At 46.1% G+C, this 24,529-nt stretch overlaps 1 protein-coding gene across 4 annotated transcripts in view; it reads right to left on the reverse strand.

Annotated features, from left to right (window-relative positions):
• ARHGEF12 (Rho guanine nucleotide exchange factor 12) overlaps nt 1–24,529 on the reverse strand; it is an 87,607-nt gene that overhangs the window by 25,165 nt on the left and 37,913 nt on the right. For 2 of the 4 annotated variants that reach the window (XM_071449792.1, XM_071449794.1), the window contains exons 4-23: nt 24,191–24,247; nt 16,423–16,521; nt 15,470–15,519; nt 14,654–14,711; nt 13,247–13,425; nt 12,485–12,562; nt 12,148–12,267; nt 10,613–10,747; nt 9,216–9,287; nt 8,486–8,578; nt 6,989–7,099; nt 6,309–6,407; nt 5,617–5,659; nt 5,390–5,495; nt 4,231–4,368; nt 3,620–3,652; nt 2,590–2,704; nt 1,798–1,903; nt 815–1,027; nt 299–428 (exon numbers count right to left, since the gene is read on the reverse strand). In XM_071449792.1, the coding sequence (XP_071305893.1) occupies nt 299–428; nt 815–1,027; nt 1,798–1,903; nt 2,590–2,704; nt 3,620–3,652; nt 4,231–4,368; nt 5,390–5,495; nt 5,617–5,659; nt 6,309–6,407; nt 6,989–7,099; nt 8,486–8,578; nt 9,216–9,287; nt 10,613–10,747; nt 12,148–12,267; nt 12,485–12,562; nt 13,247–13,425; nt 14,654–14,711; nt 15,470–15,519; nt 16,423–16,521; nt 24,191–24,247 (2,035 nt within the window). The remainder of the gene's footprint in view (nt 1–298; nt 429–814; nt 1,028–1,797; nt 1,904–2,589; nt 2,705–3,619; nt 3,653–4,230; nt 4,369–5,389; nt 5,496–5,616; nt 5,660–6,308; nt 6,408–6,988; nt 7,100–8,485; nt 8,579–9,215; nt 9,288–10,612; nt 10,748–12,147; nt 12,268–12,484; nt 12,563–13,246; nt 13,426–14,653; nt 14,712–15,469; nt 15,520–16,422; nt 16,522–24,190; nt 24,248–24,529) is intronic. The other 2 variants (XM_071449793.1, XM_071449795.1) reach the window with 1 other exon arrangement.

A 24,529-nucleotide genomic window follows, 5' to 3' on the forward strand; every position in this document is an offset into this window, starting at 1 on the left:
AGGGGAGGAAAGCAATCATTAGGGGGCTTGTGCCTGAATTTCTCCCTGCTCAGAACAACTTCAGAATGGTGGTCTGAGCTCCAAGGCAGAGCATCCTGTCCCCTCTCCTGACAGTTTTCTATCACAGCAGAGACAAAACCCAAAGTTTCCTAAATCTACCAACAATATTTAAAACAAACGATGTCATTTATGCATTGACACTGTCACATTGACAAAGGTCACTCTGCACTGATCTTTTCCAACCCATTCCAAGCCTTCCTGACTCTCTCCCAGGGCTCCCTTGAGCAGCCAGAGTTACCTCTCAGCCTCTCCCTCCTCCTCCTGCAGGTTTTCCAGAGGAGATGGGAACTCAAAGGTGTTGTTGGGAGTGCGGGGGGTGCCATCCATGGACTCGCTGGCAGGCGGGGCTTCCCCAGGCTGCTTCACACCTGGACACAGGAGAAATGTGAAAGGTGAGGAACCCAATTAGAGGGCACCAGAGAACCTCCCAGCCTCTCCAGAGCCTCCTGATTCCAGCTTCAGAGCTGGAGGAACTCGATTCCCAGGGCGGTAAGAACAAATCTCAGTGACAAAAGCTTCAGGTGGCACCTGCTGGGTTTTTCCTGTTGGATGATCCAATGCCACGCTGGCTGAACCCACTAACAACCACTGCAGCTCGTGGCAACATTCCCTAATTGAGGAAAGCTGATTAAGGTGAGGAAGAGCAGCTCTAATGACATCAAAGCGTTGCCTAATTAGCCCAGCTCGTTGCACCAGCGCTCTGCACATCCTGCTCACAGCCCACAACCTTTGACCACTCTTCATTCCACCCTACCTGTGTCACTGTCCTTGCTGCCCTCTGGAGAGGCAAAGGGCCCCATTGCCAGGGGGGACATGGGGTTGGCAGGGGGGTAGGGGGCGTCTGTGCCGTCGCTGGAGGAGCCACTCTGGCGCGTCTTGCTGGACTCGGGGGGCTCTGGGCTCACAGAAGAGGCTGTGGGCGAGTGCTTGGGGTGCCTGGGCTTCTGCATCTCCATGGCCCTGCCAACTGGACAGAGAGAATCGTCACCCTGCTGAAAACATCCCTGCAGCATTGCAGGGCCAACCAGGTCTGTGCGTCTCTGAAGCTGGGTTTTAACAAGAAGAGGTTTAAATGCACTCAATCCTGTTGGAAATCACTCAATCTTACTGAAAATCAGTCAGTCCCACTGAAAATCATTCAATTCTACTGAAAATCACTCAGTCCTAATGAAAATCACACAATTCTACTGAAAATCACTCAGTCCCACTGAAAATCACACAATTCTACTGAAAATCAGTCAGTCCCACTGAAAATCACACAATTCTACTGAAAATCACTCAGTCCCACTGAAAATCACACAATCCTACTGAAAATCACTCAGTCCCACTGAAAATCACACAATTCTACTGAAAATCATTCAATTCTAATGAAAATCACTCAATTCTAATGAAAATCACTCAGTCTTGCTGAAAATCACTCAGTCTTGCTGAAAATCACTCAGTCTTGCTGAAAATCACTCAATCCTACTGAAAAATCACTCAATCCTACTGAAAATCACTCAGTCCCAGCCCAAAATGCCTCAATCCCAGCCCAAAATCCAACTCCACAGCCCCTCAGGGTGAGACAGGGCTGGAAGGGAACTGGGAGAAACGGGGTCCAAATTGTGAGGCCTGGGACTGGGTGAGGCAGGATGGGTGGGATGAGGTTTAGGGGGGACACAGGGCTCCTGGCAGGGATTTTGGGAGGCAGCAGGGATGGATTTTCTGTGGCTCTCAGGGGTGCCTGGGCTGACATACTTGCGCTGCTGTCGTGTCGGCTTGGTCTCCTTGGGGGCCCCAGGATGTTGGGGAAGCCTCTCCTCTTCCCTTTCTCTTCTCCCTCTTTCTCTTTCTTGATGCTTTGCTGCAGAAAAAGAAAAGCAAACTCAGCCCTCGCTGCTTCAAATCCAGCTGTTTACTGAGATTTTAATTGGTTCTTTAAGGGAGAGGACACAAAGCTTGAAAAAGGCTTCACGCTGTTTCACCTTTTTTGGTTAGTGCAGAACTGCTTGAAACTCTCTTAATATTTCAAAGGAAGCTGAAATGTTGATGAAAATAAGCAGCTACTGTGACCAGATACACCCCCATGCTGTGGGAGACAAGGGATCACACCCACAGGGATGAAGTTTTGGTGGAAATATTCATTATATAATTGGAAAAGTGGGGGTGGCAGGGAGAAGAACTCTCCTGCATCACAAACCAGGAGGGTTTGGGTGAGTTTCTCCAGAAAAAAGTGAAGTAAACAAGGCAACAGCTTTAATGAGACCCTCCTGTGGTTCAAGGCTGTGTTCTATGAAATATTCCTCGCCCAAAGTTTTAATAACCACCAAAAACAAGGTGAATTCAGGGATAAAGGAAATAATTCCAAGTACTTCCAACTCACGCCTCTACCAACAGATGCAGAACCCAATTTCAGCTCTGAGGTTTGCTGTGCAGCTCAGCAACCCCAGATCCTCTTGAAACACAAAAACCACACCCATTTTTCACTTTTTTCCTGCAAAGCTGGGGTTTGAATTGCACACAAACCCCCTGTGGCCATGGCAGCAGTACCTTGATCTTTGGCAGGAACCCAATCCTGCCCCGCTTCTGCTCCAGGTTCCGAGGCTCTTTGACTTTCACTCCCAGGTGTTTCATGTAGGTGAGGATCACATATTGCATGGTGGAGCTGCCAAACACAGAAAAAACCAGGGAGCTTTAAGAGGAGGATATTGGGAAAATACGTTGAGTCAATAAAATTAAGGTCAAGCGCCAAGGTTCTGTTGAGAAGTTCATTTTTAAATTGAAGTGCTGAAATGAATGGAAATGAATTCTCACAGATAATGGGAAGGCTCAGCCAACAGCAGAATTTATCATTTTTTTATTTAAAAATTGGGTTGTTATTTATTATTATTATTATTATTATTATTATTATTATTATTATTATTATTATTATTATTATTTTGTGGTGTAAATAAAGATGGAATATATGGATGGGGAGGCCCTGGCACAGGTGCCCAGAGCAGCTGTGGCTGCCCCTGCATCCCTGGCAGTGCCCAAGGCCAGGTTGGAGCACCCTGGGACAGTGGAAGTTGTCCCTACCCATGGCTGAGGTTGGAATTAAATCATCTTTAAGGTCCCTCCCAACCCAAACCATTCCATGATAAAAGGCACAGAAGCCCAGGAGGTGAAAATACAATTTTGAGAATTACACAGAAGGTCCTAAAATTCTACACTAAAACCATATTTGATGTCACATTATAGCTTTGAGTTATGGTAGAAATAAGCAGCAGTAAAAGGTGACTGCAAAAAGGAGGAAATGCTGCTCAGATAAAAACTGAACAGGACAAGGCACACACAGAAAATAAATGTTAGAGCAGAAATGTTAGAGCAGATTGAAGCAGTTACAACACAAAACAGAAATAAACACAAACTCTCAGTGACAGTAATTTTTAAGATGTGAAACACAGGCAGCAAACATCAGCAAAGAAGAGGCTGATGCTCAGAATTCCAATGATTTGTGCCAGGGGATGCAGGAGTTTGGAGAACAGCCGGGAGAGGGCTGTCGTGTTCCATCTGCACACACAGCCCCAGCTCCCATTACCTCTTGTCTTCCTCCAGAGGCTGAGATGTCATCCTAAAAACAAGAAAGGGTTTGAAAATGAAGCTCAAAACCCAATTAACACCCGGTCCCATCCACCCAGAGCATCAGTAGTTGTGTTGAAGTGTCCTTTAGAATGTTCAGCAGTCCCAGCAGGGGAAAAAAAATAAAATCAAGAATCAAAAGTGAAGGTTCGGCTGTGGAAATTGGATTCAGCCCACATTAAAAAGGAGAAAATGGGTTGTGAAGCTGTTGTTTCTGCAGGAAAAGGGCTCTGATCTAATAATGCACAGGCTGAGAATGGCAGCACTGCCTGCCATATTTCACAGCAGCCTCCTGGACAAAAGAACCTCACCTTCCCTCCTGAGCCTTCCATTCCCTCCTGAGCCTTCCATTCTCTCCTCAGCCTTCCCTCACCTTCCCTCCTGAGCTTTCCATTCTCTCCTGAGCCTTCCCTTCCCTTCCCTTCCCTCCTGCCCCATCCCAACAAACACTCAGGGGCAGCAACGCCACCCAGTGACACCAAACCCCACTCCCCAATTCCTCCACCCCGCTTTTCCCAGCACCTTTAAGGTTATTTTTTCCCCTCCATTGTCCTGTTTGGTGTCACTTACAGGACCTCCTCGATTTTGGCCAGGATCTGCTCTGCACAGCTCCTCTCCTTCTCCACGGCATTGCGGTCGCGGAGCCGCTCTGCGTCCAGCCTGCTCAGCTCCCCCTCGGCCAGGGTCAGCCCCATGCTCCTCTTCTGCCTGCAACAGGGCACAGGGAGCATCACCTGCAGCTGGGCAGTACTCAGGGTGTGTCACAGAGGGATTCTGGGGGTGTTGGAAGGATCTGCGTGAGGGTTTTAGGTATGGAAAAGTTCATCGCTGAGCTTGGCACGGAGCTCAGCACTCCACGTGAGAAAGCAAATTAATTATCAACTTCTACTCCATGACTGAGAGCTCACAGAATTCACAGAGCTCACAGAATTCACAGAACTCACAGAATTCATAGAACTAAATTACAGAATCACAGCCTGACCAGGTTGGAAGAGACCTTCAAGATCATGGAGTCCAACCCAGCCCCAACAGCTCAACTCAACCCTGGCACCCAGTGCCACATCCAGGCTTTGTTAAACACACCCAGGGATGGGGACTCCACCACCTCCCTGGTCCCTGGGAATTCCCAGAATTCCCCCAAATTCACAGAATTCCCAGAACTCACAGAATCACTGGGTTGGAAGAGACCTCAAAGATCATGGAGTCCAACCCAGCCCCAGCACCTCACCTAAACCCTGGCACCCAGTGCCACATCCAGGCTTTGTTAAACACACCCAGGGATGGGGACTCCATCATCTCCCTGGGCAGAACACCCTTTATCTGTAAAGACCCTTTCTGGAAAAAACTTTTTCCTAATATCCAACCTAAATTTCCCTTGGCCCAGCTTGAGCTTTGTAAAGGGGATTATTCCCTGCCCAAAGGAAAATAGGGACAGGAAAAAAAAAGAAAAAGATATAAGCTGATTATAAACACAATCAGGAAGAGAGATTTATACAACAAAACCTAAGAAAAAATACTCTGGCATTTCCTCACACAGCTTCCAGGAATGAAGGATCCAAGCTCTAGGACTGCAGTTGATGATTTGATTATGGATTGGCCACAGGGTGTATTCCTGGTATGCTCCTATCCAATCCAAGGGGAATTTTATCTCCCTCAGGTTTCCCTGTGCTGGAACGCTGACTGAACTCAAATATGAATGAAAAGAAACTCCACAGAGAGCTTTTGGTACCTGAAATCTTCCAGGTTCCTCTGGACCTCTGGACAGACTTTGTCCTGCATGGTCTGGATGAACTGGCGGTGCAGCTCCTCAGGGAGCAGCTCTGGCCTTCTCCTGTCTGGGAGGCAGAAAATTCACCCATTATTCCTCTGGGAACAGCCCCCACCTTCAATAAATGACTTCAATAAAGTCATTAATTAATGAATTAACCCACCCTCTGCCCTTCACTCCCATCCTACCTAATTCCAAGGAGATCTCCTCTGGAACTGGGACTTTCAGGTTCTGCAAAAGGAAAGAAAGGATGGGAGAACCCACAGAGAAACCAGCACCCCAAAAAAACACACAAATCACTCCAGGAAATTCCCTCAAAGGCCAAAATCATCCAAGCTGAGCACCTGAGCAAGCCATTTATTGCTGGTTTGAAAAGAGGAGACTCCCATGAATATTTTATCATTCACAGGATTATTTAAGATGCACATGTGGTACACAAAGCTCTGCTGCAGTTTCTGGGAGTTTAATTCATGACAGCAAAGAATTTTCTCAGCTTTCCAACAGAGACATAAAATTTCCCAATCCTTGGAACAGCCACATCAATACCCACAGCAATTATTAACTAAAAAAGCAACACAGAAGAGCCAGAACTTGCTGAAATAAATTATTTCTCCTATCAACAACAAATCCCCTGGGATTTGTTACCAGGCACCTGAGGCCATTCATTCCCTGGTAACATTTCAATAAAAATACTAAAAACTTTTATTACAGTTTTATATTTTATAAAGTTATTTATTAAACATTACTCCAATTTTGATTTTTAAAACTGTTTCTTTTGGAGGGCTTTAACCCCCTTAGTTTTTCACAGTTCAGGTGAGTGGAGAAAGGTCAAAGTCAACTTGCTAAATGGGTAAAAATGAGGAAAAGAAGAGGAACCTACTGCAGCCCTGTCCAGGAAAAACTGGTAAAACTCCAGGAAAACACGCCGGGTCTCTTTGGAGTTGGTTTGTTTGTACAGGTCTGTGTAAAGGTAGCACAGCTGTGGGGAACAGGAGGGCAAGAAATGAGGTGAAAACCATGAAAACTCCAAGTTTTCTTTCCAGTGTTTGAAGGAATTCAGCAGTGCTGGGTTGAAACCTTGCCCAGCTCCTCAGGGAGGGAAGGGGCTGGAAGAAGAGCACAGAGAGGGCAAAGCTTCCCTGTAGACAGCTGATCCCACACCTTGGGGTGGAATAGAGGCTTGAAGGAGGTGAATAATCATTTGTAAGCAGCCAAATGTTAAGGAAACTTATTTTTGTGTTTCTCCCTTTATCTGAAAGGGAAGGGGCTGGAAGAAGAGCACAGAAAGGGAAAAACTTCCCTGTAGACAACTGATCCCACACCTTGGGGTGGAATAGAGGCTTGCAGGAGGTGAATAATCATTTGCAAGCAGCCAAATGTAAAGGGAACAATTCTCTTTGTGCTTCTCCCTTTATCTAAGGGGATAAATGTGGATTTTTCACGCCCAGGCCTGCACAGAGTCTGCATTTCCCTCCTTGCAGTGAGTGCTGCACAAGACCTGCTAAATTCTGGTGAAGATCCCCAAATGTGAGGCAGGGAGACAATTCCAGAGCTTCTCACCAGTGCTGCAGGGTCAAACTGGGACACGACGTGGTGCAGGAGCACAGCCAGGTGAGCCGGGCGGGACTTCAGGAGCTCGATGTTCTGGAAGCAGCTGCACTGCCCATTGATCTGCAGGCACAGGGAATTGCATCTGAATTAGTCAGGAATGGGAGAAAGGACAGCTAAAATAACTCAGAGTGAGTATGTGGTAGCTGTGCTGCTGTGAGAAGAATTTGGGATTTAAGAAAAACTAAAGAAGGTGAAATAAATGATAAATAAAAATTGATCAGTTATTTCACATTAATGATTTAAATTAAATTAATAATTTAAATTTAAATTTAAAATTAATTATAAAATTTAAAATTCACATTAATGATTTAAATTAACCATTTAAATTTAAATTTAAAATTAATTATAAAATTTATAATTTTATAATTGAAAATTAAATTTAAAATTAATTATAAAATTATAATTTGGATTTTAAAATTAATTATAAAATTTAAAATTAATTATAAAATTATAATTTAAAATTTAAAATTCATTATAAAATTTAAAATTCATTATAAAATTATAAATTTAAAATTTAAAATTCATTATAAAATTTAAAATTCATTATAAAATTATAAGTTTAAAATTTAAAATTAATTATAAAATAATATAATTTAATTATATATAATTTTAAAAAAACAATACATTGAGGTTTGAAGAAGAAAGAAAAATAACAGACTCAAAGATGGATATTGTCATAAACTCCCCAAATACTTCTATTTGGAAAGATCAGCAACAATAGGAATTCTCAAATTCTTATTTCACCATACAAGGAGTACTCAGCAGTTTAGGAATAGGGGAGGAGAATTCTGGTTGGTGGGGAAAAAAAAGGCTAAAAGTCATTCCCATGTGTCAGAGTTCAGGACACCCCTCTGGCTGTCCTGGATTGCCAGGGGGCTCAGGGACCCTGGCACAGAGCCCAAGACCCCCCTGTGCCTTTGATTGTGACCCATGGAAAAAGTTACCAACCTTAGATGAAGATCTGCAAGCCACTAAAGTCTACGTAGAATAATAATTAGTTTGTTATGGGGTGAAAAATCGATTTTTGGGGTTTTTGGTATGGGGGTTCAGGAGGCAAGATGGAGGAATCTGGGCATGTCCAACCTTTCTCCTTCTTCTTCTTGGCCTCCATCTTCTGCTGGGATGGTGGCACTTTGGGATTGGTTTAGAGTAGAAGCTCACTGTCTAACACAGGTGATGGGTATTGGGAAGTTATGGTCAATATTGTACAGGTAGTTTTGAGTATAAAAAGATAACACTGCCCTGAGGGTGTCAGTGTGCCTCTGTCTGACCTGCTGAACAGACCTGGGCAGGGCAGGAGAAAGAATTTTATAGATAAGAAACAATAAACAACCTTGAGAATGAGAACTGAAGAGCTCTGACTCCTTCTTTGACTGCTGGGCTGGGGAAAAGAGACTTTTTAGCACATCTGGGGTCACTGAGAGCAGCTGAAGCCCCAGGACTCACCTGCTCCTGCTCAGTGTCAAAATCATCATCCTCTGCTCCGATGATCTGCGTCCCCACGCGGGACAGGGGGCTGCCCACACTGCACTGCGAGTCCTGAAGAGAAGGAGAAAAGCACAACCTTGGCATTGTCCCCCCACAGGGAAACTTGGAAATGTTCTGATCATTTCAACTCTGCAAAAACTCCACCTTGGGCGCCCCTCCCAAAAATCCAAACATTCCCAAATATCAAATCAGGTGCATCAAGAGCAGCTGCAAGCAGCAGCACATGTGCCCAGGGCCATCCCTGCACAGAGGGGAAACGTGGCTTTGGGAGGAGGGCAAGGAGAAGCCAGGAGTGGAGTCATGCCAAGGGTGAGGATGTGCTCAGACAGCTCTGCACTTCCTGCTGAGCTCCACTCATGGCCCTGCTGGAAATGGCAGCCCCCAAATGAGTGAATATCCTAAAAAAGAAGAGGGCTGGACTCAAGGATAAAGCATGTGCAGCTGCTGTCCTTGTTGTAGGCCCAGCTGCTTCACTGCTGATCAGGTATTTCTCACCTCTAAATGGCCCTGCTCTTAAACTCCATAAACATTTACTCAGCTAATTAACTTTCCCTGCACCACTCTAATTGAATTTATTTTCTAAAGCAAAGTTCAGGCTTGCTCCATTTAGAAAGTGGGGGAGAGCAGCAAGATTTTAATGGGGCTGTTAGAGGAGGTGCTGTTGTGACATTTGATGTTTTGTACTCACAGTGTCCTGAAGCTCAGCCTTTTCTGGGCTCTCATCTGGATAAATCCTCTCCTTCAGGCCACTGCGAGGGCTCTGGGAAAGAGGGAAGTTCAGTTCTGGTAAGTATCAGCAGATGCAGGGAAGGGAGAACTGCACTGGGCACTTTGGCAGCCACAACAGCCAAAAACTTCTCCTTTCTCACAGGAAAAGGAGGTGTGAAAAACCAGAGTAAAATCTGTGTCCTACATGCACAGTAAAACAAAAAAAAAAACCCCAAAACTTGAGTGAATGCAGAAGTTTTGGGTCAGAAATCTGGTGACAGCAAAGCTGTAAAATCCCCAGGCCTTGGCTTTTTCCTTGCTCTCCCCACCTTTTCTCACAGTTCAGGTCTCTTCTCCCATCTGCCAGCAATGCTCTTGCTCAGGAAGCCCAGCAGAGCCTTATTTGCAAGACCCTCGTGCTGCTGGCTCACCTTCAGTGTGCCCAAAGGTTTTTCCAGCCAGGCCACTGCTCAGGCTGCTGCTTTCCAGCCTGGCTTTTTCCCATCTGCAGAACTCTTTCCCCTTTCAAAGGTTTCCTTCACCCCTGATCCTTCATTTTCTCAGAGCTGGATGGAAAAGCTGGAATGTTTGGTGTGCCAATCACCTGCACTGATCAAATTCCACCCCCAAAACTGATGATTATTATTATATGATTATTATACAGCATGATGATTATTAGGAAGATAATTATGAATTTTGTCGTTGCGTTTATTAAACACAAACACTGAGTGGGATCTGGTCAGATTTGCAATGTTTCAAAACAGAGCTGTGGATGCCTCCATCTCACCCACCTCCCTTCCACTTCCAACTGCTGGGACAAATTTATCTCCCACAGCCTTAAGTTAATCAACAAACTCAGGCCAAATCCAAGCAGGAGAGTCTCAATTCCCCTGCACTAATCAGAGAGTGACTTAATTAAGGATTAGGCACCAAGGGAGAGCACACAGATGGGTAACTCTGGAGTGCACACACCAAGAGCCTTGGCTGGAGGCAGGGGCTGGAGTTGATTTGGTAGAGGGAAGGATCTTTCAGGGCAAGATCTGAGTCACGGTGCTGCAGCTGGAATGTTCCCTTCAAAGATGCTCTAATTGGCAAATGAGTTTAGAGAAACATGCTGGCATCCATCTTTGGTTACAGGGATTAATGCCAGGACAATCTAATCCTGGATAAAAACCCCAAATTTATTCTCTCCCAGTCTCCATCACCAGTCCAATAGAACGGGGAAATTTTTTCCCTATGAAAATCTTTTCATAGAGAAAAGGTTTTGGTGGGGATTGAGGAGCCTCAACACACAGGACAACACACACACAGCACCTGCCAAGGACACCCAAATGCAAAAGGGAGAGAAGCAAAGCCCTGGAGCTGGCCCAGACTCACATCAGCAATGTCACTGTTGGGTCTGGAGGGGCTGTCACCACTGAAATCCAGTTTGCTGCCACTGTCCCCACTCTCTGCCTCGCCCTCGCTGATCTGCAGAGACTCTGACACAGACCTGGAGGACAGGACTCCATCCTGCAAAGATGAAAGCAGAATATTTCAAGAGATCATCCTTATAAATCAACTCCTTCAAAAGCCAGGCAGCTCACATTACTCATAAAACCTTAATTTATCTAGAAAAGGCTGCAGTGCTTTTCTAAGAGAAAACAACCACACCAAATTTTCAGCACTTTTAACACAGGGGAAAAGGGAAAAATGACACAGCCTAAATTCTTTTTTTTTTTCAAAAGTGAAAACAAAATTGTTTAAAAAGCTTCCAAGAATGACTTCATGGTTGTATTTTAAGTTGCACTGACAGATAATAAACACATCAGTGCTTGCACTTGTTCTTCAAAGCAGGTTTTTCAGAGATGAGAGCCCAGTGCAAAATGCACTCCACATCCTGATTAAGATGACAGTGCCAACTTCAAATCCCAGCTGCAGAGGGAGCAGCCTGCCTGTCCCAGCAACTGCAGCTTGCCCAGGATGCCTTGGGAGGGCTGAGCTAGAGCAGAGGCTGGGCAGAGCTAAAGAATAAAGCAGGGATTTGTTAAAAGGATCTCCTCCATGGATGCACCTTGGGCAGCACCCAAGGTGAACCAAAATGGTCCCAAAATGAACCCAAGATGAACCAAAATGGCCCCAAAATGAACCCAAGATGAACCAAAATGGTCCCAAAATGCACGAGCGCTCCCGGGTGTGGTGGTGTTTGCAGGGGTCTGAGGATGAGGGGAGAGACAAGGATCTGACTCCATGTTTCAGAAGGCTGATTTATTATTTTATGATATATATTATATTAAAACTGTACTAAAAGAATAGAAGAAAAGATTTCATCAGAAGGCTGGATAAGAATAGAAAAGGAAAGAATGATAGCAAAGGTTTGTGGCTCCGACAGAGAGTCTGAGCCAGCTGGGCTGTGATTGGCCATTAATCAGAAACAACCACATGAGCCCAATCCCAGATGCACCTGTTGCATTCCACAGCAGCAGATAACCATTGGTTGCATTTTGTTCCTGAGGCCTCTCAGCTTCTCAGGAGAAAAAATCGAAAGGAAATGGATTTTTTAGGAAATACCATGGCTACACACAGGGTCTCTCCCTTGGATCAGTTCTGCTCCATTTGCATCTTGCAGTTCATTGTCCCATTCCAGCTTTAGCCCCTGCAGTCCCATCCTTGTTTTTCTCTCTCCAGCCCACGGTGTTTGTGCTCTTGGGCTGAGATTTGGATCATTTGTCCAAATGCTGGAGCAGGAATTGTTTTGTCTCCCTGCTCTGTGGCCAGAGCTCAGCATCCCCTGATGTGAACCCAGACCCACACTAAAGCAGCACAGAACGTGAAAATTATAAAACCTAAAACCTGAGGCATCACCCAGAGCACCACGAACCCCCTGGATGGTGCCTGGGAGCACTGCCCAGAGCAGGCTGAGCCCAGCTTACCTGAGTGCAGCCCGTGGCCTTGCAGAGCTGCTCCTGCAGCTGGGGAATGTGTTTCTTTGCCTCCTGGATCTCCTTGAGCAGGCGGGTGGAGGGGGTCCGGCCGTACTCCTCCTGCAGGACCTGCAGAGGAATCGTTTGTGTCTTTTAAATGAACACCTGCACGCCCAAGGAGCTGCTACACAAAGTCTGTTTTACTCTGACAAGAAATAAATCATAATTAAATTAACAAGTAACAGATGATAAATTAAAGTCTGGTTTACTCTGATAATAAATAAAATTAACAACCCCTCTTTGCATCACTTTCCCCAGTGCTCTCCAGCCTGCACAAATCCAGTACCTGCAGCCTCTCCTGCTCCTTCTGGAGCATCTTCCTCAGAATCTCCACCTTCTGGTTGTGGACAATGTTATTCTCCTCCTAGGAAGCACAGAGAGATTAAGGTTGGGTTTGTTGGGCAGATAAGGAAAATGGACATGCACATTTCCCCCCACTTCCTAAAAACAGGCTCTGAAAACCTCTGTGAGAAGCAATTCAAATTTCCAACCCTATTCTATGTATTCTTTCTTAATTTTGAACAGCTGTAACAGTATAAAAATTGTATTTCTTAATTTTGAACAGCTACAACAGTATAAAAATTGTATTTCTCAGATAATTGTATTATCTCAGATAAAACTGCATATTTTTACTTGCAAATTTTCAGATCTCAGACAGAACTGCAAAATCTCAGATAGAACCGCAAATTTTTACTTGCATTTTCCTAAGTGAATAAACACCCACAGACAGGACAACAGGAATCCCCTTCCCAAATTCTTGTTTCACCACACAAGGAGCACTCAGCAGTTTAGGAACAGGGGAAGAGAATTCTGCTTGGTGGAGGGAAAAAAAGGCTAAAAGTCATTTAAAAGTCATTCCCACCTGCTCCTGCTCAGTGTCAAAATCATCATCATCCTCTGCTCCAATGATCTCAGTCCCCACTCAGGACAGGGGACTGCCAACACTGGACTGGGAAATGTCCCAATGCCAATTTGAAGTGAAAAAAATAAATAAATTCAGGCCAAACCCACCCATTTTTCCTTTTGGGAAGAGAGCTCCAAACCTTACCCCCATGAGCACGGGGCTGGTGATCCTTTCTGCATTCCCTGACGTGCCAGGCGAGTGGGGGGATGCCATGATGGGAGACATATGCCCAAAAGCTGCCAGATCCACGTCAGAATCCGCCAGGGGGATCTGGGGCGACCCTGGAGGGCGCCCCTGGACAGTGAGAGCTACATAGGAACCCGCTGTGGGGACACAAGGACAGGCACAGGTCACACACACACACGGGGACATGGCCACGCTTCTCTGATTTCCCTCACCCTGAGCCTGAGAGCACGGCCTGCTTCAGAAATCTGCTTAAATTCCAGTGTTCCAAAAACTTTCACGAGGATCAGCCCTTGTAAAGCAAGCAATCCAGTTTCCAGCCCAGCAGGTTAAATTTTGAGCTCACACAAGTAAAATAAACCATCAGCACCTCCTTCCTCATAGAAGAAAATCCACCAGGAAGGTGTTTCCTGTAGAGCTGTGCAGCATCACACAGAAATCACACTTAGTGCCTACCCAATTGTGGTAGAGGTGACAATATCTCCTTCCTCATAGAAGAAAATCCAACACCAGGAAGGAATTTCTTGCAGTACCATGCAGGCATCACACAGCAGTGCACAGTAATTCCTGCCCAGCTGTGGTATTTCAGGTGAATTAATGGATTTTCAGAAGAAAATCCACCAGGATGGTGTTTCCTGTAGAGCTGTGCAGCATCACACAAAAATCACACTTAGTGCCTGCCCAGTTGTGGTAAAAGTGAAAATATCTCCTTCCTCATAGAAGAAAATCCAACACCAGGAAGGAATTTCTTGCAGTACTATGCAAGCATCACACAGCAGTGCACAGTAATTCCTGCCCAGCTGTGGTATTTCAGGTGAATTAATGGATTTTCAGAAGAAAATCCACCAGGATGGTGTTTCCTGTAGAGCTGTGCAGCATCACACAAAAATCACACTTAGTGCCTGCCCAGTTGTGGTAAAAGTGAAAATATCTCCTTCCTCATGGAAGAAAATCCAACACCAGGAAGGAATTTCTTGTACTGCTATGCAGGCATCACACAGAAATGCACAGCAAGTGCTGCCCAGTTGTGGTATTTAAGGTGAGAATACCTCCTTCCTCATATTTCCTGCAGTGCTGTGGAGGTGTCACACAGAAATGCACAGCAAGTGCTGCACTTAAGCTGTGGTGGAAATTTAAGGTGGAAATGAAGCACCCAGGCAAGGCTTGGTGGCAATTTAAACATTAAGTCCAGGAGAAGCTACAGGAGAATGTACCAGCTTAAATTCAGGATGTCAGAACCATTTCAGTTTCACTTGTCTGCTTCACACACCCCTTGATCCCTCAGCATTGGCCTCACCCTTGGCAGGGCCCTTGCAAGTCTGGTGTCACATTTTACAGGTGACAGGAGAGCCCTCTGCCTTTACTTACACTTGATCAGCTTGACCACCTCCAAATGGTTCGAGTGTGTTACCAGAGTCCCATTCACCTGGCAGGGAGCAGAGAAAATTCAGTGTTTGCTTCTGTTTCCGAGCAATTCCACACATTCCAGAAGAACAGCAGCATTTTCTTCTCCCCCATCTCCATTACTGCCTCTTTCAAGACATTACCAGATAAATTATTTATCCTTCTAACAGTTTATCTCAGTGAGCAGAGCTCTGCAAAAAGAAAACTGTGCACAGACCGAAAGAACTCAAGCAGGCAGACAAACAAAAAAAAAGGGCAATCCATCTCTGCCTGGGCAGAAAAACAACAGGGCAGCTAATTTAATTCATTAATTTCAATGCCTGGTTGCAATCCCAGCTCCATCTGTGTCAGGAGCTGCAGTAGCATTTTGCAGCAATAGTTTACAGAGTCTTTTAAGTCACTGACTTGATTTCTTACTTGCTTGGGACTAAAAAAGAACATGGATGTGGATGTGGGAGCAGTTAGGGGAGAAAACAGCAATTCAGGCAGGCTGTTTATTTACAGATCATTATTAACAACTCTGCTTTCCTTCTCTTTCCTGCCATTTCTGGTTTTATTGTATTTATGATACTTGAGCCTGGCAGGATACAGAATTTGTCCATAAAATTCTGAAATGAGGATCTGGAGGAGAGTCAGAAAACTGAAGCTTAGACCATTCCTAATTCAAACACCACAGCAGACATATCATTGTTGTTTTTTAGTTGTTTTTTTTTTTTTTTTCAGAAAAAGAGCTCATTTAAGACAAAGGACCCATTTCTCTTCCCATTTCAAAGTCCTTACCTTGATAATTCTATCACCTGTCTGCACTCCAGCCCGCATGGCTGCTCCATCTGGAGAGGCAAGAAATCACTCAGTTCCCATTTCAGTACAATCATTTAGAGCAAAAATGGTTTTATGACTTCTGTAAAACATGCAAAATACTCCTGCACTCAGCCAAGCTTCCTCTCTCAGTAAAATCTCTGGGTCTAGAGCAGTTTTGCTTTCACCTGGCACTGGATACACCAGGACATGATCCCACCACATCCCACGGAGTCATTTCCTCCCCTGGGATGCTCCAAACCCACCAGATCCCAGAATGATCCAGGCTGGAAAAGACCTTTGAGATCAGCACAGAATGACCAGAGGTCAGCTCCAAACCCACCAGATCCCAGAATAAACCAGGCTGGAAACGACCTCTGAGATCACCAAGCCCACCCTGTGACCTGACACCTCCTCACCACCTAAACCATGACACAAGTGCCACGTCCAGGCTTGTTTTAAACACATCCAAGGATGGTGACTCCATCCCCTCCCTGGGCAGGTGATTCCAGTGCCCAATCCCTCTTCCAGTGAAGAATTTTTCCCTGATGTCCAACCTAAACTTCCCCTGGCAGGCACAGCTTTAGGCTGTGTCCTCTCGTTCTGTCAGTGGCTGAAGATTCAGAGGAATAAATTCACTGCTCAACCCTGACCTTGCACATCCCTTCCCAAGCTGCAGCAGGAGTCTGGGAGTTTTCTGCTGCAGCTCAGAGCCATTTCCAGGATGGCCATGGCAGCTTTGGGGGCTCTGCTCTCACCTTCCTTGACAGTGACAGGAGTGCCACATCCCTTCCCCAGCTGCAGCCACCCCACCGGGCAGGAACCTGGGAATTTCCTGCTCCAGCTCACAGCCATTTCCAGGAGTCTGTGAGTTTTCTGCTGCAGCTCAGAGCCATTTCCAGGATGGCCATGGCAGCTTTGGGGGCTGCTCTCACCTTCCTTGACAGACTGCACGAAGACGGGGTTGTCCCCGCTGACCGTCAGCCCGAAGCCGTTCTCATCGCGCTGGATCACCACACACCTCTGCACCAGGCCTGGGGACACAGGGGCACCACAGGGAGGGCAACACACAGAGACACAAGCCAGGCATCAGTCCAGAACCTTATCCTCCCAGATAATCACACAGGACTCAAAGGAACGGGGACAACACGGCACAGAGGAGAGACAGGAACAGGGCGGCAGTCCAGAAATGGAGAGGGATGTCAAGACAGGTCAAGCTTATTGCTCCAGCTACACAAAACAGAGATGCAGACAGCTCTGGCATATCAGAAACAACCTGAGGGAAAAGCAGCTTTTAAAGAAGAGCAGCAGTACCCACACCAACGAGCAGGATTTCTTTTGTCTGCATTAATAGTTCAGGAACACCTCACAGGTTCTACAGGCTGCTCTAAAACAGAAGCAGAAATCCCTCAGAGTAATATGAAAGGCTTGGGCTAAAACAGATTTATTAATCAGGAAAAGTTCTCGCAATTCTCAGCCAAAATCTCCTCCTGGGGCACCTTCTGCTCCAGGTGAAATGTTGCACAGAGCCAGAACAGCAGAAGTGAAGAAGTACAAGCCACATTTAACTGTCCCGAGCAGGATTTCTGAAATAAAGACCAGTCCAGGGCCAAAATCCCAGGAGATGAGTTTGAATGTGCCCCTCCTTTAATCAGCTGTGAGACATCAAAGACAACTTGTTTTGTTTCCTGGTATACTCAGCGTAACGTGAACACAAATGCAGAGATAAATTCATTTAGTAGGTGCAGCATTTGGACCAGGTGGAATGCTGGGGATGTCTTTTGGACCATGGAAAGACAAAGCCCAAGCAAGCAGCAGCCCTGGCATATTCCTTGCCAAGCACTTTCCTAGGAGCAGCTGCAAAAATCCTCCCAAAACGAAGCCCTCACCCTGAAAAGTGACTTCAGAAACTCTGGTTGTGTTTTCCAGGGTGATTTCCATCACCTTTATTTCTAACAGCTTGCTTTGCTTTTCCACTCCTAAAGGCAGAGCAGGCAAAGTTCCTACACTGGCACCTTGACAAAGGAATCAGAGCTGTCCCAAACCAGACTCCAGAAGTGCAGCAGTTTTGTTTGGTGTGCAGGGAACACGGGGAATTGAGAAGATGCTGTCCCAGCCAGACTGGCTTTTCTGGAATGGGCTTTAAAGCATGAATGGGAACAGAGCAGGGAGTCATTGCTCCCAAACCACCTTTCACTGCTCTGCAGCAACTTCCCATGGAAATGAGCAGCCCCAAGAGCCAACACTGCCTGTCCAGCCAGTCCTGCCCTCCTCCAGCGTGGCACGGATGAAAATGGGTGTGGGAGCAGTGGAAATAAAATATTCCAGGACTTGTGCAGCACCATGACATCCCAGGAATTCCCCTCCTGCCAAGAAAGCAGGGGATAGCTGCTCTGCAGGGCTGGGAAGAGGATGGGAAGGAAAATCCCCCCACCTTTCACCCCCTGTGCCTGGGGAGCAGTGAGGAAGGCGCCTCTCCCTCCTGCACCTCCCCTGCTTTTGTATGACCAAAGCTTCTTGAAGTCTCACTTCCCAAGAATGCTGCCCGGGGCTGGGGTGTGGGATTGGTGCTGCTGGAGAGGAGCAGCTCCTGTGCAGCTCCTGCCAGCCCCACAGCTCCTGAGCAAGGCACCAAACCCAGCTCTGGGACTGCCCTTGGTTAAAGGCACAGGAGAGCCCTGAGCCTGCCCTGCCTCTGGATTTCTCTCTCTGCAGAAGAAATAATCCTTGGATTTACTGATGAACTTCCTCTGATGCCAAAGCAGTGCCCACACAACATAAACTGACCTGGCAGAACTGACCTGGCAGAGGATAACTGGATTTAATTCAAGTTTATTCAAGTTAAACTCTTTCAGTTCACAAGCTTCAATTTCACCCAAGACCACCTCATAAATTCAGAATGGAGGAACAACTGGAATTAGGACAACTCGACCTGAAATTAGTCCATAATTGCTTTTTCCTGTACTTGTTTTCTTCAGATAAGGGACACTTAACCCTTCCCCTAATCCAATATAAAAGGCTGAAATGAGGTAGAGGAGATAGCACACTTGACAGAGACACACTTTATAGTGATTTTAATGAAGTTATCTGGAGATAACACAGTGACCTGCAGAACCTGATCAGCTCTGATAGCACTCCCTGCCTGAAGCAACCTTCAAGTGCTTTTACTCTGCTCATTTTGAAATATCCCACCCATGATATTTCACTTTTTCCAGCTGAAACTCAGTGAGTATTACAAAGTCATCAGATTTCGTCATTGACAGTACTCAAAAATAAAATTATTAATTATCTTATTCCCATTTTTGCTTTCCTTAACAGTATCTTTATGTTATGAAGTGAAGAGACATCACTTAACTATGCTTTAAAAATCAGTCTCTGTTTGTGTCTGGAGTGAATTCCTAAAATTCTGGAGGAAAAATAACCAATTTTAAGGCTTTCTGTCCTCATGGAGATGAAAATTCCCCCAAACTCACTCAAGCCAGGAGGACAACAAAGCAGCCAAACACGTGCTGGAGTTGAAGAGGTTAAAATTAAAAGTGAAAGCAGAGAGAAAAGCTGCAAGGAAAGCTGAGAGGAGCTTCAATAGGTGGCACTCGTCCCTCTCCCTTCTCCAAGAGCTCCTTGGGATGGTGGAAGGACAAAGCCTGCACTTCTCAAGGTCACTGACACCCCAGGGCCAAAATAATTGTCCCAAACAGCCCGGCCAGACACATCTGGGCTGCCCAACAGCTTCTCTGGGAGGCTCAGATTTCTTTTTCTCTTCCCTGCATCCTATTTGGAAGTTATTGAACGATACAGGAATTTCTTTAGCAACAAACAGAGCAGGGCTTCACTCTAAAAACCTGACTGGGAGGATGGAGAGACCAGGATGGACCAGGCTGGGGGCAACCTGGGCCAGTGGAAGCTGCCCCTGCCCATGGAACAAAACGATTTTTAAGGATTCTCCCACCCCAAACCAGCCTGGGATTCTTACACTGTTCCCAACCACGGAATGATTGGAACAAAAGTCATTTTTAAGGATTTTTCTACCTCAAACCAGCCTGGGATTCCTACACTGTTCCAATCATGGAATTGGATTGGATGGTCAGATGGTCACAGATCAGATGGTCACAGCCCAGCAGCAACACCTCCACAGGTTGGAACAAAAGTCATTTTTAAGGATTCTCCCACCCCAAACCAGCCTGGGATTCTTACACTGTTCCCAACCATGGAATGATTGGAACAAAAATAATTTTTAAGGATTCTCCCACCCCAAACCAGCCTGGGATTCCTACACTGTTCCCAACCATGGAATGATTGGAACAAAAATAATTTTTAAGGATTTTTCCACCTCAAACCAGCCTGGGATTCCTACACTGTTCCCAACCATGGAATGACTGGAACAAAAATAATTTTTAAGGATTTTTCCACCTCAAACCAGCCTGGGATTCCTACACTGTTCCAATCATGGAATGGTTGGAACAAAAGTCAATTTTAAGGATTTTCCCACCCCAAAACAGCCTGGGAGTCTTACACTGTTCCCAACCATGGAATGATTGGGACAAAAATAATTTTTAAGGATTCTCCCACCCCAAACCAGCCTGGGACTCCCTGGGATGTGAATTCCATCTCCCAAGTCCAGTCTAAGCCGAGGAGCTGAGATTTGGGAACCAAAGCCTCCCCTGGGGGCATGAGGCCACCATAGGAAAATGCAGTTTAATAGAGGGATTTGAAATGAATCATTCCATAAACAAAAACCCAAACCCCTTGGGGTTCTGAGAGAGGCTAAATGCTTAACTTCATTTGGGAAGCTTTTTGTCCATAAAATATTGTCAGAAATGCTGCTCCACAAGGACAAACAGAACTTTTATAGAGATAAACTTCTCTGGAAAAATGGTGGTCACAACATAAAGACACAGAGCTGGTAAGGACTGCAAAAAAACCCCATGGAGAGTAAGTTTCAATTTCAAAACATCTCAAATCTGGGGTTTCAAACAAAAACCAAAAATTTATCACAAAGTTGGAGAAAATATGTGGAAGAGTTTGTGTCAAGTCCAGGCTAATATTCAGGCCAGAAATTGATGATTGCTAAATATAAAGGAAACTATTTTTGGAGAGCAACCAAGTTGTGAGGAAAAGGAAAGAGAAGCTGATGCCTCACCTACCACCCTGAAAGGTAATTTCAGTTTGAAGTTCATTTAAGAGATGAAAATGTTACTTTGAGAAAAAGATATTAAATAACATGGGAGGTCATGGCACTAATTAGCAAATTACAGCATAACAAACTACACTCATTCTCTCTCCTGATAACCTGAATTTTGTTGAATATACAAGGGTGAGGAGATTGGGTTTATGAATGAAAGAGAGAGCTGAGAGCTTTATGTCACTACAAATTAATTTCTTTACATTAGAACAATTCCCTCCATGACCACTCTGCCCCTCCAAGCCTTCACACACTTCAGGAAACTCTGGCTCCTGAATTAAAAATTTCAAGAGGTGAGAACAAACAGCCACCAAAGCCACTCCTCTCTTCCTGCTGTCACTCCAGCCCTCCCCATTACTCCCTTGGCACTGGCCAGCCCCCATCCAGTCAGCAGAGAGGAAAATATCAGTACAGTATTTCTACTTGGAGGGCTTGGAATAGTTTGGTGCCTTCCAAAGCAAACAGCAGAGCTCTGCACACATTCCAGAGAAACCTGGGAAAAGCAGACCAAAGGCAGGGCAGGGAAGGGAAGGATGAGTGGGAGCTGCTCCCAGGGATCCTGGGCACGGGGACAGCACCTGCAGGAAGCCTGGGGGACGTCAGAGCTCCCATTAGGAAGGTCTGGTTTTTTCTGGGAAGTCAAAACTCACATGAGGAAGGTCTGTTTGGTTCTGGGAAGTCAAAACTCACATGAGGAAGGTCTGCTTGGTTCTGGGAAGTCAAAACTCACATGAGGAAGGTCTGCTTGGCTCTAGGAAGTCAAAACTCACATTAGGAAGCTCTGTTTGCTTCTGGGCAGTCAAAGCTCCCGTTAGGAAGTTCTGTTTGTTTTGGGGAAGTCAAGAGTTCCCATTAGGAAGTTCTGTTTGTATCTGGAAAGTCAAAACTCCCATTAGGAAGTTCTGTTTGTATCTGGGCAGTCAAAGCTCACATGAGGAAGTTCTGTTTGTTTCTGGGCAGTCAGAGCTCCCTTGAGGAAGTTCTGTTTGTATCTGGAAAGTCAAAGTTCCCATCAGGAAGTTCTGTTTGTTTCTGGGCAGTCAGAGCTCCCTTGAGGAAGTTCTGTTTGGTTCTGGCACTGCCAGGCTGGGGCAGAGGGACAAACACAGAGCTGTCCCAGCAAATGTTTCCTGTCACTAACCCACAGCACTCCCAGCAGTTTGTGGGGAAGCAGCACCAGGCAAAAACGAGCACAGGGCTCTGGTTCTCCTGGCTGAGCTGGCTCCAAAGCCCCAGAATCAGCCCCAAATCCCTGCTGCTCCCTGGGAGGGTGGCAGCAGCAATGACAAGCTGCAGCAAGCCAGCTCTCCTCGAGACAGGTTTCCATCAAGGCACCCTCCAGAGGTGTTTACAGCTCCTGAAGGAACACTCTCACACCCTCAGGAACGTGACTATCATATTACTTTGCTGCTTTTTTTTTTTTTAAAATAAGTGTGTGATTCAAAATTCCAGGGGAAACTAAAAGATCCCACAGAAAGAACAGGACACACCTCCCCAACTGCAGCAGCTTTTCCTAACATGCCTGTGTTGGTTTAAACTCCTCAGGCTTGGTGTTGTTTGGTTATTTTTTTAGTGTTTCTTGCTCTGACAGCATCACTTTGTATTCCAGAGGTGGGTTAAGGAGTTGGAGCATGGCCATGAACACCTGGCAGTTTTACTGCAGTGGAATGATAAAGCTGATGATTCTGGAAGAGTCACTGCATCCAAAATCCCACAGCAGCTTTAGCAGAAGCAATTTGCTGAACAGATTAAAATCAGAAAGTGTCACAGACTGCTTTAAACATGAATTAAATAAAATTAAAAAAAACAGTCAAGGAAAAGAAAGGCAACCCATGGCTGGAGTCATGGAAATAAGTATTGGAAATAAAAACTGCAGCCAGATTCAGCCCAAGTCCAAGGGGCCAAAGATGCTGATAGGATCCAAAAAACAACTTGTAAATCCTTACTGCCTTCTATATTCTAAGGTCTGAATGCAAGTATCTCCAGGACTGGAAGTGGAATAAGTCCCTAGAGCAGGGGAATGTCACAGCCCCCAGACTGACAGAGCGGGCAAAGCTGAGGGAGCACAGGGGCCCCTCGTGGTGTAGGGACAGCACCAGGATGGGTGGGGATATTCCCATCAAAAACCTGGGGATGGGAATATCATTTTACTGCCCAGGAGTGCACGGTCACTCCCTCACTCTGGGACAGAGAATAGAAAAGTTCACATCCTTCCACTTATTTAAATTATTCACAGACACATTTTTTCCATTTCTGTCAAAAGGAACCGACAGAGAACCCCTACAAACAATGCCTGAGAATATGGCACAGACTTTCCTACAAGCACAAACCACTTTGGGAGCAGTGCCCTCACGGCCAGGAGCACCCACTGACACCTCCACAGGTGCCAGATTTAACATTTTCCAGTTACAAGCTGGGAACTGAAGCAGGATGGAAGGGCAGCTCTGGCTGTTCCTGGGCTGCAGAGCATTTCCAGGCTGAGAAAATCCCTGCCTGGGTTAGGAGTGAGTGCCTGAGTGGGTCAAACCCCTTGAAGACAGCTCCAAACCCTGTCCCTGCTTCTCCCCAGGGCCTGAGGGCAGCACAGCCACCATGGCCTGGTTCAGGGCCTGGCCTTCAGCCCCTGGCAGAAGGAACAGCTCAGATGGTCACAGCCCAGCAGTGACACCTCCACAGGTGCCAGATTTAACATTTTCCAGCCACAAGCTGAGAGCTGAAGCAGGATGGAAGGGCAGCTCTGGCTGTTCCTGGGCTGCAGAGCCTTTCCAGGCTGAGGAAATCCCTGCTGGATGCTGGAGTCAAACACCTCAAAGACAGCTCCAAACCCTGTCCCTGCTGCTCAAACCCCCAGGAAAACCCTGCCTGGGTTAGGAACTGAATGCCTAAATGGGTCAAAGCCAGCTCAAAACCAGCTCAAAACCAGCTCCAAACCCTGTCCCTGCTTCTCCCCAGGGCCTGAGGGCAGCACAGCCACCATGGCCTGGTGGCCCTGCTCGCCTGGCAGAAGGAGCAGCTCAGGTGGACACTGGGGCTCAGCAGTGACACCTCCACATGTTCCAAACTGAATAAATAATAATTTTCCAGCCATTAGCACACTACGAGCTGAGAACTGAAGCAGGATGGAAGGGCAGCTCTGGCTGTTCCTTTTCAAGCTGAGGAAAACCCTGCCTGGCTTAGGAGCTGAATGCCTAAATGGGTCAAAACTAGCTCAAAAACCAGCTCAAAAACCAGCTCAAAAACCCTGTCCCTGCTTCTGCCCTGGAGCCTGAGGGCAGCACAGCCACCCCGGGCTGGTGGCCCTGCTCACCTGGCAGAAGGAGCAGTGACACCTCCACAGGTGCCTAATGAAATAAATAATAATTTTCCAGCCACTAGCACGCTACAAGCTGAGAACTGAAGCAGGATGGAAGGGCAGTCCCTGCTGCAGAGCCAACCATGCAGATCAGGGGAAGGGAAAAGCCTGGGATTCACAGACAGGAGAAGCAGGAGCTGCCCAGGGGGAGGCTGCAGCTTTGGCTTACCATACGTCTCGGATCTACTCTCCTCAGAACTAGACTTTGTCTTCTTGGAGGAGCTATCTGCACGAGAGCAGGAGAAAAGGAGAGAGAGATATAGAAAATATGGAGACCAAACATGAGGAAAAAAAAAATCATGAAAAAAAAAACCAACACAGACTCGGATTTATCGGGTTAAATCGTGCAAAACACAAATAAGATGTGAACAAAACACAGGTGGAACATTTGGAATAAGGGTGAATAATACAGGGAGACACAGGTAACAGCACACAGAATCTGTTACAGGAGCTAGGACACGACCACAGGAGCTCTCTGCAGTAAAACAGATAAAAACCAGTCCAAGCA

The sequence above is a fragment of the Agelaius tricolor genome, unplaced genomic scaffold (genome assembly GCF_023055355.1).
Source record: "Agelaius tricolor isolate 1412-34295 unplaced genomic scaffold, bAgeTri1.0.p SCAF_29, whole genome shotgun sequence".
Taxonomy (NCBI): Eukaryota; Metazoa; Chordata; class Aves; order Passeriformes; family Icteridae; genus Agelaius; species Agelaius tricolor.